Genomic DNA, 15,414 nt, shown 5'->3' on the forward strand with positions numbered 1-15,414 from the left:
CACACAGGGGAACAATATGTACACAAAATAACTGACAACCTGGACCCCCAGGTGTCTTTCAAAACATCTGTTTTACTAACGGCCTAAACAGATCATTTTTACCCTTTTAAAAATAGTTATAGGGGAGATGTCCGGGGGATGTCTCTCTTTGAAAGGGTCATTGTAATATTTAAGATGTCCCCTTTACTGATGACCTAAACAGATACATTATACCCCCCATAAAAGAGTGTCCGAGGGATGTCTCAGTCAACCCCCCCAAAAAAGCCCCAGAGGCCTCGCACCATCCTCTTTGAAAGGTTTATTGTACTCTTTAACTATGCTTCCTTTACTGACGACCTAAACAGATCAGATTTACCCTTAATAGTTGTCAGCTATCCAGATTTAAAACCTCTTAGAGACCCCTTCCCGCTCGGATCCCGTTAACGGGATTGATTTTGACAACAGCCAGTGAAAAATCAGAGCGCCAAATTAAAAACAACAAAAACCTCATAATTCAAATTTCTCACACATATAATAAGTATTATACACCATTTTAAAGATACGATTCTCCTTAATCCAACCACAGTGTCCGATTTCAAAAAGGCTTTACGGCGAAAGCAAAACATTAGATTATGATAGGACTGCACCTAAACAAGAAAAGCCACACATAGCCATTTTCCAAGCAAGGAGAGGCATCAAAGAAATAATACAGCTAAAATTAAGCACTAACCTTTGATGATCTTTATCAGATGGCACTCATAGGACTTCATGTTACACAATACATGTATGTTTTGCTCGATGAAGTTCATATTTATATCCAAAAACCCCATTTTACATTTGCGCGTAATGTTCAGAAATGTTTTCCCTCCAAAACCCCGGTGAATGAGCACAATGAGCAGACATATTACAGAAATACTCATCGTAAACTTAGATAAGACAAGTGTTATGCACAGAATTATAGATACACTTCTCCTTAATGCAACCGCTGTGTCAGATTTCAAAAAAGCTTCACCGCGAAAGCAAACGTTTGCAATAAACTGAGTACGGCGCTCAGACAACAACAACAAGCCAAACAGAAACCCGCTATGTTGGAGTCAATAAAACTAAGAAATAGTATTATAAATATTCACTTACCTTTGATTATCTTCATCAGAATGTACTCCCAGGAATCCCAGCTCCACAATAAATGTTCGGTAAAGTTTATCTTTATGTCGAAATACATCCATTTTGTTCTCACTATCCAAATCCAAAAGGCGCGCGCTTACTAAGTCCAGACGAAAAGTCAAAAAAGTTATACTACAGTTTGTAGAAACATGTCAAACGATGTATAGAATCAATCTCTAGGTTGTTTTTAACAAAAATCTTCAATAAAATTCCAACCGGACAAATCCGTTCTCTTTAGGAATGAATATGAACTCAGCTCACTCCCAAGGCAGCGCGCGTGACTGAACTCATGCCTTATCCTGGGACAACAGTTTACCACAGCTCTTATTCGCTCCATTTTCAATGTAAAAGCATTAAACAAGGTTTTAAAGACTTTTGACATCTAGTGGAAGCCTTAGGAAGTGCAACATGACCCCGTTAACACTACAAATTGAATAGGGAATCATTTGAAAAACTACAAGCCTCAGATTTCCCACTTCCTGGTTGAATTTTTCTCAGGTTGTTGCCTGCCATATGAGTTCTGTTACACTCACAGACATCATTCAAACAGTTTTATAAACTTCAGAGTGTTTTCTATCCAAATCTACTAATAATATGCATATCCTACCTTCTGGGCCCGAGTAGCAGGCAGTTTAATTTGGGTACATTTTTCATCCGGCCGTGAAAATACTGCCCCTATCCCGAAGAAGTTTTAATGGTCAAGAGGTTGTGAACCTAGAGGGGCCCTTGCAGACATGTTGTGTTTAGGTAAACATATGTTTTCTGTTTATGAAGGAATAAATGATTGAGAGGATATAGACCACAAAACAAAATATAACTGTATTGTTAACGATGTGTCATTTACTAATGACATAAACAGATCATTTTACCCCATGAATAACCTTTTACTGCAGGGGGCTAAAACAGGGGCCTTCAATGCTGCAGAAAAGTTTTACCCTTCACCAGATCTGTGCCTCAACACAATCCTGTCTCGGAGCTCTACGGACAATTCCTTCAACCTCATGGCTTGGTTTTTGCTCTGACATGCACTGTCAACTGTGGGACCTTATATAGACAGGTGTGTGCCTTTCCAAATCATGTCCAATCAATTGAATTTACCACAGGTGGACACCAATCTAGTTGTAGAAACATCTCAAGGATGATCAATGGAAACAGGATGCATCTGAGCTCAATTTCAAGTCTAATATAGCAAAGGGTCTGAATACTTATGTAAAACATTTATTTGTGTTTAATACATTTGCAAAAACTTGTTTCTGCTTTGTCATTATGCGGTATTGTGTGCATATTGCTGAGGAAATTGTTTTATAAGGCTGTAACATAACAAAATGTGAAAAAAGTCAAGGGGTCTGAATACTTTCCAAAGAAACTGTAAGTGAATGAGAGAGCATCATTGCTATATTCTAATTAAAATCATTGACCCATAAGAGAACACATGACCAAAGCAATGCGTGACCCATATAGAATTAAAACAACATTCATCTTAATGAGAAATTAAATGGAATAAACAAATGTTTGCATAACCAAAGACATGAAAACTGGTGGGAACATTGTATTTAGCTAGGATTTCATAAGGTCAGGAAGGTTACTGAGAATAACAATAGACAATAGTAAATGTTACTAGTTTAGGGATGAAGATAGTGAAGGTTCATCAATGTTAAGGATGTTTTTTAATTTGACGTGGAAACAATGTTTATTCAACCAGTGGGAGGCTTGTAAATGCCCCCAGGAAAGTGGAATGAGGAAGTCTTCATTGAGACAACGATGAAACAGCAATCCGTGGGAGAGTTGTGGTGGATATTATAGAATAAGGATCTGCTGGAGTCCAAGTCAAACCAAGATTCTTTATTTCTGAGCTCAGAGAGAATAACAGAGTTTGGTATTTTATTAGGATCCCCATTAGCTGTCGCAAAAGCAGCAGCTACTCTTCCTGGGGTCCACACAAAACATGACACATAATACAGCACATCAATAGACAAGAACAGCTCAAGGACAGAACTACATACATTTTGTAAAAGGCACACGTAGCCTACATATCAATGCATACACACAAACTATCTAGGTCAAATAGGGGAGAGGGGTTGTGCCGTGAGGTGTTGCTTTATATGTTTTTTGAAACCAGGTTTGCTGTTTATTTGAGCAATATGAGATGGAAGGAAGTTCAATTCAATAAGGGCTCTATATAATACTGTACACTTTCTTGAATTTGTTCTGGAAACTTGGGGACTGTGAAAAGACCCCCGGTGGCATGTCTGGTGGGATAAGTGTGTGTCAGAGCTGTGTGTAAGTTGACTTGTAAGAACTTAGATGATATCTGTACATTATAGGAACACCTGTGATGACAAAAGAACAATGATTCATGTTTTGCTTTAGCTTGAGATTAAGAATCAGTGGTAGACACCTTGCAAGTGCATGAAAACGTCAACTGTACAAAGTCAGATGTCTATGTGTTGAAACTATATTTTAGGTAACAGATGGATAAAGGGAACTAAGAGTTCTTGTTGATACTATGTTCCAGTCTTACTTCGTCTGACATGATAGCAATAAGGGGAAGAGTGATTGGGAAACTAACTGCCAATAACACAATAAGCTGAACTCCACCTAGCAGAGACATCTTTGTATTAGCAACTATTAATTATGAGCTTATATGGTATTAAAGTTAAGGGACATCACCCTGGGCGGGGTGATCCTCAGCAGGGGATAAAAAGGGAAAACACCATCTTTTGAACTGAGTCTCTTGCTTGCAAATTGCTGTAAGTGTATACTCCAGGTTGCAATCCTTATTAAACAAACTAACCTCTGATCAAATAAGTTTTCCTGTGGTCTCTTCTGTGCACATAGGGCAGAATTCCCTTACAGACTATGCAAACAATTTGGGATTTTCAACACATTCATTTCTTATAAAAATAAGAAGTGATGCAGTCAGTCTCTCCTCAACTCTTAGCCAAGAGAGACTGGTATGCATTGTATTTATATAAGCTCTCTGATTACAATTAAGAGCAAAACGTGCCGCTCTGTTCTGGGCCAGCTGCAGCTTAACTAGGTATTTCCTTGCAGCACTGGATCACACGACTGGACAATAATCAAGATTAGACAAAACTAGAGCCTGCAGATGTTTCTTTTTGGAGTGTGGTGTCAAAAAAGAAGAGCATCTCTTTATTTTGGCTAGACCTCTCCCCATCTTTACAACCATTGAATCTATATATTTTGACCATGACAGTTTACAATCTAAGGTAATGCCAAGTAATTTAGTCTCCTCAACTTGTTCAACAGCCACACAATTAATTACCAGATTCAGTTGAGGTTCTTGAACCTAAGGAATGATTTGTACCAAATACAATGCTCTTAGTTTTAGAGATGTTCAGGACCAGTTTATTACTGGCCACCCATTACAAAACAGACTGCAACTCTTTGTTAAGGGTTTCAGTGACTTCATTAGCTGTGGTTGCTGATGCATATATGGTTGAATCATCAGCATACATGGACACACGTGCTTTGTTTAATGCCAGTGGCAGGTCATTGTTAAAAATAGAAAAGAGTAGAGGGCCTAGAAAGCTGCCCTGCGGTACATCACATTTTACATGTTTGATATTAGAGAAGCTTCCATTAAAAACCCTCTGAGTTCTAGTAGATAGATAGTGCTGAATCCACGATATGGCAGAGGTTGAAAAGCCACAGCACATACATTTTGTCAACAACAGGTTATGGTCAATAATATCAAAGGCTACACTGAAATCTAACAGTACAGCTCCCACAATCTTCTTATTATCAATTACTCTCAACCAATCATCAGTCATTTGTGTCAGTGCAGTACATGTTGAGTGTCCTTCTCTATAAGCATGCTGAAAGTCTGTTGTTAATTTGTTTTGTGGGGGATGAATCAGAATTAGTTGGGTAACATAGATAATTAAGATGTTTTATTAGTATAATATGCTTATGTGAGATACTTGTCATTAGAAAGTGTCGTTTGACTCTGGAATGTTTCAGTTACACATTTCCCTTAGCTGGGGCTCAGACACTTGGGGCCCAGAGAGGGGAAGAGGTCAGACTTGTCTTTTACTTGTCTCTGTTGCTCTGCAGAATATCAGCAAGAGAGGAGGACAGAATGAAATATTGTCTTCATATGTGAATGTCTCTTTACCTATGCTTAAACCATGTGAAGGGATAGCGTGATTAATGGGGAACCAATGACTTGTCTCCACAATGTCTGTGAGCAAGTCACCCCCTCCTTTTCTTTATTGTGGGGAGGTTTATGGCAGTGTCTGGGACCATGGTCTCTTAGATCTCGCACTTATCCTGTGGTAGTATATGGCCTAGAGGCTCATTCACCCCAGTGAGCCTGTCCAGGAGTGGGGTCAAGAGGGGGGTTTGCTTGAGATGGGAGTATCTAGAGTTGACAATTGATATATGCCATTGGATGAAATGGTGTTTTTGTTCTATGAAGTACCAGGGACGAGATTAGAACCTCGTCATTAGGGATCAAACTGAACGATCATTTATAATGAATGTTATCTAGCTGTGGATACTCCTCTCTAAAGTAAACAGTCTTTCTTTGTGAACCGTTCCTAACTATCTGTGATTTGTCATGCCAAAAGGGGGTGGATCTTACTATAAAGATCTCAGAAGTCATTGTGTTCAACACTCTCAACAGGTCATTAGAAATGGTGAATCGTTGAAAGTCAACTGCTACTGCAAAGCTCTTATAATTAAAATTGTAGTTTAAGTATAAACTCTGACTGGTGTGTGTGAAGTTTGTCTCTCCTCATTTGTTAATACAGAAATTAGCAACCACAGTTTACAGAGAAATAGCATTGTATTTGGTCAAACAAATTTTCCCAACACTTTGCTAAGAGCTGGCAGCAAGCTTATAGGTCTGCTGTTAGAACCAGTAAAGGCCGCTTTACCACTCTGGGTAGCAGAATTACTTTGGCTTCCTTCCAGGCCCGAGGACAAAGACTTTCCTCAAGGCTCAGATTAAAAATATGACAGATAGGAGTGGCTATAAAGTCAGCTACTGTCCTCAGTAGCATTACATTTAAGTTGTCAATGCCAGGAGGTTTGTCATTAGTGATCAATAACAATTTTCCCACCTCTCCCACACTAACTTTACAAAATTCAATACTTGCACTGCTTTTCTTTCATTGTTTTTTTATACGTTTTCTTTCCACCATTCTTTATATCATTGATCTAGGATTCATAATAAAGTTTATTATTTTTGTTGAGTTTGGTCACATAATTTCTCAATTTACAGTACGTAAGCCAGCCAGATTATTAGCCATTCCTTTTGCCCCATCTCTTTCAACCATAACATAGAAAAACACAAAACACCCCGTCACGCCCTGACCTAATCTACCGTAGAAAATAACATCTTACTATGGTCAGGACGTGACAGTCATTCATGATCGATAACAATTCTTCCACCTCTCCCACACTAACTTTACAAAATTCAATACTTGCACTGCTTTTCTTTCATTATGTTTTTTTACAAGTTTGTTTCCACCATTCTTTATATCATTGATCTAGGATTCATAATAAAGTTTATTCTTTTTGTTGAGTTTGGTCACATCATTTCTCAATGTGCAGTAAGTAAGCCAGACAGATGTGCAGTCAGACATATTAGCCACTACTTTTGCCCCATCTCTTTCAACTATACAGTTTTTCAATTCCTCATCAATCCATGGAGCCTTAACAGCTCTAACAGTCAGTTTCTTTAACAGGTACATGTTTATCAATAATTGTTATAAGAAATTTCATAAATTCATCAAGTCCAGCGTCTGGATGCTCCTCAATCAAATCAGACCAACAAATATTCATAACATCATCCACATAAGAGTCACAGCAAAATCTTTGTATGATCTCTTATACACCAGTTACACAGCGAAGTGGAGACAGTCTGAATTCCGGAGCATTGGGAGACGAGCACATATCTTTATAGTTTCTTGTTCCTGGGCGGGACTTCATTCATACAATGACGCAGGTGCAGCTGGTTAGCAACGCAGGATGACACTCCCAAGAACAGGAGATTATAATAGGACAGTTTCACAAGGTTAGTCACATACTCAGTTATGTGGACACATACAATTAAGACTTTCCATTACAGAGTATGAACATTTTCATTTCATTAAATCATCAGTGGGCCAACAATGTAAATGTAAACAACTGAGCAAATGCATCACATCCAAATATCACTTGATTATCTGTAGTGCTGGAGGAAAGACACTCAGATAAACACACAAACTGTCAGAGTTTAAAAAAATGACTATTTAAACACGTGGAATCTGATCTACTTTATATTCAAACTTACATACTCCATATTCAATTCATGTTTCCTAATAAAAACATACAAATATATGTTTGAGTATACTTTGTACAATTCAATTTCATATGGTAAAAACAGGTAAACACATTCCCGGTCAACAATATAAGACAATGGGAGCACTGTGTATGTTCTATGATGAATTTTAAGTCAATGTGATGTGAAATATCAATATACACGCTAGGAGAAGTAATTCATCTCTTCTGTGTGGATTCTCTCATGACGTTTAAGTGACTGTGATGAGTAATATGTTTTCCCACAGTCTGAGCATTTTGTAAGCCTTCTACTCTGTGCAGTCTCGTGTTATTTCAGGCTTCCTAACTAGGCAAATGCTTTGCACACTGACAGCAGTGGTAAAGCTTCTCCCGTGTGCAGTCTCGTGTTTTTTAAGGCTTCCTAATTTGTTAAAATGCTTTGAACACTGGGAGCAGTGGTACACCTTTTCTCCTGTATGTATTCTCATGTATTTTCAGAGTCCCTAACATTGTAAATCGTTTTCCAAACTGGGAGCAATGGTAAGACATCTCTCCTATGTGTATTCTCTCATGTGTTTTCAGGTCCCTTAACTGGTTATAACCCTTTCCACACTGGGAGCAGTGGTAAGGCTTTACCCCTGTGTGTATTCTCTCATGTGTTTTCAGGTTACCTAAGTGGGTAAAACTCTTTCCACACTGGGAGCAGTGGTAAGGCTTCTCCCCTGTGTGTATTCTCTCATGTCGTTTCAGGTCCCCTAACTGGATAAAACACTTTCCACACTGGAAGCAGTGGTAAGGCTTTTCCCCTGTGTGTATATTCTCATGTTTTTTCAGGTAGCTTTTCTGGTTAAAACTCTTTCCACACTGGGAACAGTGGTAAGGCTTCTCCCCTGTGTGTATTTTCTCGTGTTGGTTCAGGTGTCCTTTCTGGTTAAAACTCTTTCCACACTTGGGGCAGTGGTAAGGCTTCTCCCCTGTGTGTATTCTCTCATGTTGTTTCAGCTCCCATAAGTGGTTACAACCCTTTCCACAGTGGGAACACTGGTGTCGTCTTGCTGGTTTGGACGTCCCTGGCTCTGGTTCCTCCGAGTCTGGTCTTTCTCCTGCCAAAGGCGCTGTAAAAAATAAATAAAATTGACACCCGAATGAAACCTCCACATGATAAAACGGCCTTGCTACGAGGGTAAATCCTAATCAGATCCCTCAATAACCTGGGGCCAGTTTTAACAATCTTGGTGTAATTTTAAAACAAATGTTGTAGAGCTTCCTGGTAATTACTGATATGTTTACATTACTTATTTTATTCATTCTGTTTACAAGTCAGAACACAAAAAACTAAACAGTTCTAGGACACTGAAGACACAGACATCGCTGGATTCCAATCGAGCAGGTGGTTCTAAATATATAACTTTCATAGCTGTATGATACAGACTGCGACCTACACACTTCCTTAAACATAAAATAAGTAAATAAGTAATTTTAAGTGGAAGTCCAAAACTTGTTTTTACGTCGAAGACAGAAAGCACATCAGTAACATCTCCCCGTTGTTGAAAGGGTTCGACACATGCTGTTTAAATGGACCAATTTGTTATTTAGATGTTCACAGATTTTCAACATTTTGACTATCGCTGATGTCATATTTTGGGTAAAGTAAAAAATAAGGTGAAATATTTTGGGTAGATGTTCCTAAAACTGATAGTAACTACAATAAACAAAAATATAAACGCAACATGTAAAGTGTTCGATGTTCCATGAGCTGAAAAAAAAGATTGCAGAATTCTTCACATCCCTGTTAGTGAACATTTATTCTTTGCCAAGATAATCCATCCACCTGACAGGTGTGGCATATCAAGAAGCTGATTGAACAGCTTGATTATTATACAGGTGCACCTTGTGCTGGGGATAATAAAAGGCCACTCTAAAATGTGCAGTTGTGTCACACAACAATGCCACAGATGTCTCAGAGGGAGCGTGCAATTGGCATGCTGACTGCAGGAATGTCCATTGGAGCTGTTGCCAGGGAATTTAATGTACAGTACCAGTCAAAAAGTTGGACTCACCTACTCATTCAAGGGTTTTTCTTAATTTTTTACTATTTTCTACATTGTAGAATAATAGTGAAGACATCGAAACTATTAAAAAACACATATGGAATCATGTAGTAACCCCAAGTGTTAACCTCTTTGGGCTAGGGGGCAGTATTTTGATGTCTGGATTAAAAGCGTGCCCAAAGTAAAGTGCCTGTTACTCAGGCCCAGATATACATATAATTGGTAGATTTGGATAGAAAACACTCTAAAGTTTCTAAAACTGTTAAAATAATGTCTGTGAATATAACATAACTGATATGGCAGGCGAAACCCCGAGGACAAACCATCCCACCCCCAAAAGAAATTAGGCCTACCACTGTTTCCAATGGCTGTCATGTTTATTATGAGGCGAAAACCTCCCAGATTGCAGTTCCTAGGGCTTCCACTAGATGTCAAGTCTTTAGAAAGGGTTTCAGGCTTGTTTTTGGAAAAATGAGCTAGAATTTGTAGTTTTTCTAAGTGGCTCCCATTTTGGCTGTAGTGTTTTCATGCGTGTGGATGAGAGCACATTCTTTGTTGTTTATCTCTGGTAAAGACATTAACGATTCTCCGTCTTAAATTGTATCATTTATTTACGTATTAGGGTACCTGAGGTTTGATTATAAACGTTGTTTGCCTTGTTTGGAGAAGTTTATTGGTAACGTTTGGGATTCATTTTGTATGTATTTTGAAGGAGGGAAACCGGTGGATTATTGAATGAAGCACGCCATCTAAACTGAGTTTTTGGGGATATAAAGAAGGACATTATCGAACATAAGGACCATTTGTGACGTAGCTGGGTCTTTTTTGGAGTGCCAAACGAAGAAGATCTTCAAAGGTAAGGCATTTATTATATCGCTATTTCTGACATTCGTGGCGCACCTGCCTGGTTGAAAAATGTTTTTTATGCTTTTGTATGCGGGGCACTGTCCTCAGATAATCGCATGGTGTGCTTTCGCCATAAAGCCTTTTTGAAATCTGACACAGTGGCTGGATTAACAAGAAGCTAAGCTTTATTTTGATGTATGACACTTGTATTTTCATGAATGTTAAATATTTCTATAATTTGAATTTGGCACTCTGCAATTTCACCGGATGTTGTCGAGGTTGGTCGCTAGCGGAACGCCTGCGCCAGAAAGGTTAAACAAATCAAAATATATATTAGATTTTTCAAAGTAGCCACCCTTTGCCTTGATGACAGCTCTTGGCATTCTCTCAACCAGCTTCACCTGGAATGCTTTTCCAACAGTCTCGTAGGAGTTCCCACATAGGCTGAGAACCTCAATCAATCAATCAAATGTATTTATGAAGCCCTTCTTACATCAGCTGATGTCACAAAATGCTGTACAGAAACCCAGCCTAAAACCCCAAACAGCAAGCAATGCAGGTGTAAAAGCACGGTGGCTAGGAAAAACTCCCTAGAAAGGCCAGAACCTAGGAAGAAACCTAGAGAGGAACCAGGCTATGAGGGGTGGCCAGTCCTCTTCTGGCTGTTGGATCGCAGAGTGAAGGGAAAGCAGCCAACTCACCCCAAACCATCTCAATATGGTTGAGGTCGGGGGATTGTGTAGGCCAGGTCATCTGATGCAGCACTCCATCACTCTCCTTCTTGGTCAAATAGCTCTTACACAGCCTGGAGGTGTGTTGGGTCATTGTCCTGTTGAAAAACAAATGATAGTGGGACTAAGCCCAAACCAGATGGGGTGGCATATCGCTGCAGAATGCTGTGGACGCCATGCTGGTTAACTGTGACTTGAATTCTAAATAAATCACTGACATTGTCAACAGAAAAGCACCCGCACACCATCACATCTCCTCCTCCATGCTTTACGGTGGGAACCACACATAAGGAGATCATCTGTTCACCTACCCCGCGTCTCACAAAGACATGACACTTTGAACCAAAAATCTCAAACTTGGACTCATCAGACCAAAAGGACAGATTTCCACCGGTCTAATGTTCATTGCTCATGTTTCTTGGCCCAAGCAAGTCTCTTCTTATTATTGGTGTCCTTTAGTAGTGGTTTCTTTGCAGCAATTCGACCATGACGGCCTGATTCACGCAGTCTCCTCTGAACAGATGATGTTGAGATGTCTGTGTTACTTGAACTCTGTGAAGCATTTCTTTGGGCTGCAATTTCTGAGGCTGGTAACTCCAATGAACTTATCCTCTGCATCAGAAGTAACTCTGGGCATTCCATTCCTGCGGTGTTCCTTAAAGTAATGATGGACTGTCCTTTCTCTTTGCTTATTTGAGCTGTTCTTGCCATAATATGGACTTGGTATTTTACCAAATAGGGCTATCTTCAGTATACCACCCCTACCTTGTAACAACAACTGATTGGCTCAAAAGCATTAAGGAGTTAAGAAATGTCACAAATTAACTTCTAACAAGGTACACCTGTTAATTGAAATGCATTCCAGCTGACTACCTCACGAAGCTGGTTGAGAGAATGCCAAGAGTGTGCAAAGCTGTCATCAAGGCAAAGGGTGGCTACTTTGAAGGATCTCAAATACAAAACATATTTTGATTTATTTAACACTTTTTTGGTTACTACATGATTCCATGTGGTATTTCATAGTTTTGATGTCTTCACTATTATTCTGCAATGCAGAAAAAAGTAAAATTTCAGAAAAACCCTTGAATGAGTAGGTGTTCTAAAACTTTTGACCGGTAGTGTAGAATAATATATCTGTAGATCAGATGTTAATGAAGCAATACAGACCACATTTGAAGTGTCTTGAGTTTAGTTTGTGTGTTCTAGAGTCTTGTAAAGACAGGGGGGTTTGACTGGGACAGGCAATGTAACATCCATAATGTTTTGAGAAAATGTTTTTGTAAAACATGCACCTTACATCAGATTATCTTGAAACTTTCTCTCTAAAGCTAACTTTCATCAAGGTTTTATATGGTCTATTGGTTTCTCTCTTTTCATTGGCAGAATCCTTTTTCAGTGTTATGATATTCATAACATCCATATCCACCAGTCTATCTTCATGTCAACTAACAGAACTCTGCTGGTTGTCCTGGTAACAGATACCAGTGGGCAGATCTATTGTATTTCTTCAAACTAAACTACAAAACTTACTTTGATGAGTTAAATCTGATCCTTTCTTCTCTTCTCCTCCTCTCACAGTTCCACTCAGCCCCGTTGTTTTCCTGCAGTCCACCAGCAGCACAGACAACCTCTTCATACCCAGCAGTAAGGTGCTACCGGGAGAGGCACGACACGGGTACTCCGGGAGAGAGGAAGGGCTAGCGTTGTCCTGGTAACCATAAAGAGGGGACACAGACACATATCATTATGGATGCTGATGTCACTGTTGTCATAAAGTGCTTTACAGAAACCCAGCCCAGACCCCGATAGAGCAAGCTGTATGCTAGACCAGACCAAGCTGTACCATCTGGTGTTCTGATCTGGAGAGACTCTTTTCTGCCTCATCAGCATCAGGATGTTGTTGAGGCTTCCCAGAGGATCCACGATAGTCATGTCTCTGTCCTGTGCGAATGAGAACATCAAACAGATTGTAAACTTATGACCATCTATTACAATCACAGAGTCTTACAAGAGGCATGAATATGTCTAAAAAAGGGCCTAAAATGGCCACTTTCATCACGATTTTGTAAAATATTGTTTGTGTTGTAAATGTAAAAGGATCGTTCCACTAAATGGGTGCCTTTTAAGTCCCTTCGATATTTTAAGTAGAGATTATGCACCGACATTGAATTTTAAAAGCCTGTTGTATTTGATGAGGGGAACTTTAATATAGACCACATGGAGAATTCAATACATCTAATTGAAAAGTCCCAAAAACATATGTACCAATGGCAGATGGCCCCTTTAACAATTCCTACAGTACTGAACAACATATTCAAGTGTAGAACTTCAGTAGAATGCCCCTTAAAACAACACATTAGTTCAACAACTGCATCGTTTGTGCCCGTTTTTAAGACAGTACTCACTGGTGGTAATCGGACCTTCATTCTCCTCATTTTTCACTCCCAAAACGTCTTCCTCCTCTTTTATTGAGATAGCCTCCTCTTCCTCTTTTACTCCAAAAGGTTCTTCCTCTTCTTTCACTACATTCTCTTCTTTCAATGTTACGGAATCTTCCTCCTTTTTGATTCTCAAAGCTTCTACCTCCTCTTTTTCCACTCTCACAACCTCTTTCCCATCTTCCTCTTTCACTGTGATAGCCTCCTTTTTCATTCTTCAAGCTGATTCCTCTCCTTTCACCAGAGTTTCTTTATCCTTAGTGAGTTTATGCTCCGGGCAATTAGCCTAGTGCAGTAACAATGCAACACGTTAGCTAATTTAACAAGCAAATTACGTTTAAATGAACCAGTAGATAGGTAAACAGAATTATGTTCAAAACACTAAGAGTAATATACACAAGATTGGTCAAAAGAGGTTAAATGTTTCGGATTTAAATTCTCTAGCAAGCTACCGCGTGGTTAAATCAGTAGCCTTTTGTCGCTGTTGAAGAAGCCTCCTGTCCGTCCACTAGATTATACGTCACGCAAGAAGCATCACCTGAAAGACTCACATCGCCATCTGCTGACTGGAGTGGGTAACGCAGATTGGAAAAAACATTATTAAATATTTAATCTTGCTAACCTTGTCATGAGAAGTTATTTTAAAAACAACCAGATGTTGTTTTCTCATACTTCTTAAAGCCAATACTTTCCTCCAGGGCTGGCCTGCCCATTAGCCAGGATTAGGTGACAGATTGAAGAGGGTAGCATTTTCCTAGGTGGTGTATTACGAGCTAAATTGACCAAGGCTCATTGTTAACAACACATATTAACACCTCACATAATGCTGCCCAAAAACAATGAAAACTTCTCTCACCCAGTGGCATATGGACTATTTATGTGAGTGGTGGTGTTACCACATGAAGCAGTGCCCACTTTGCATAAGGCTACATGGACAGATAGGGCTCTACCTGTGTAGAACACATGCCCCTTTACCCTTCCTGTCTCTAAAGTGTCCCTTTGAGTGGTGGTAAAATTTGTATCCATTTTTTGTCATTGTTATTCTGAACCCACTGCCTGTAAGTTGTCGTTAAATTCATGTAAGTGATTTGTATTTTCCTTCAACTTTCTGAAGAGGAAACAGCCCGGAAATCCCCCTGTCTGAGAGCATTTGTCTACCACTATGTGTAGCTGTTAGCGATGATGCTAATGACAACCATCTTCTGGTTGATAGAAAAGCTTTCTCAAAAACCTTGTCAATTAAATGTTAAGTACAAAGTAGTCTATGTTTTCCTGACAGAATGATATCATGATTATTTGCATCAATCCAGTAGTGATTTGTTCAGCAAACTCTGCAGTCACATGTGTCTTCCCTGTGGCTCAGTTGGTAGAGCATGGTGTTTGCAACGCCAGGGTTGTGGGTTCGATTCACACGGGGGCCAGTACAAAAAAAAGAAAAAAAAGAAATGAAATGTATGCATTCACTACCGTAAGTCGCTCTGGATAAGAGCTAAATGACTAAAATGTAAATGTAAAATGCTACAGAGACACCACTAACCAAGCAAGGCTCTTGCTGGTGCCACTTGAATTAAAATGAAAATGTCTTACATTTTTCTCAGACTTCAAAAGTGGTCTCCTGATGTGGTTTAAGTATTATTGTGGACTAAAAACATCCAATGTTGTTGTTTTTCTATAAACAGTGTGATTTAGGGAAATAAACAGGGAAATAAGAAACATAGGAAAACAAAACGGAGAAAATTGAATTTTAGAAAAAAACTAAAACGGAATTAGGTTAAATTTTAACTGATTTAATATTGTGTCTTTACATATTCAATACATTTTCTCTCATTACTGGATTATCTAGGGATACTGTAGAGTAACAGCTGTATCCTGATGTGACCTTTAACCTCCCTGATCCTCAATACTTCTTCCACTGGA

The 15,414-nt window shown here is 39.2% G+C and overlaps 1 protein-coding gene across 1 annotated transcript in view; it reads right to left on the reverse strand.

Moving 5' to 3' along the window:
- LOC106594299 (uncharacterized) overlaps positions 1 to 13,990 on the reverse strand; it is a 28,361-nt gene extending 14,371 nt beyond the window's left edge. Inside the window, 6 exon segments of the mRNA XM_082958401.1 lie at positions 3,938 to 4,000; positions 7,742 to 7,914; positions 7,916 to 8,546; positions 12,590 to 12,767; positions 12,903 to 13,000; positions 13,465 to 13,990. Of these exon segments, the coding sequence (XP_082814527.1) occupies positions 3,938 to 4,000; positions 7,742 to 7,914; positions 7,916 to 8,546; positions 12,590 to 12,767; positions 12,903 to 13,000; positions 13,465 to 13,711 (1,390 nt within the window). The 5' untranslated portion in view covers positions 13,712 to 13,990.
- Positions 13,991 to 15,414: the final 1,424 nt, after the last annotated feature.

Source organism: Salmo salar, chromosome 12 (genome assembly GCF_965601325.2).
Source record: "Salmo salar chromosome 12, fSalSal1, whole genome shotgun sequence".
Classification (NCBI taxonomy): Eukaryota; Metazoa; Chordata; class Actinopteri; order Salmoniformes; family Salmonidae; genus Salmo; species Salmo salar.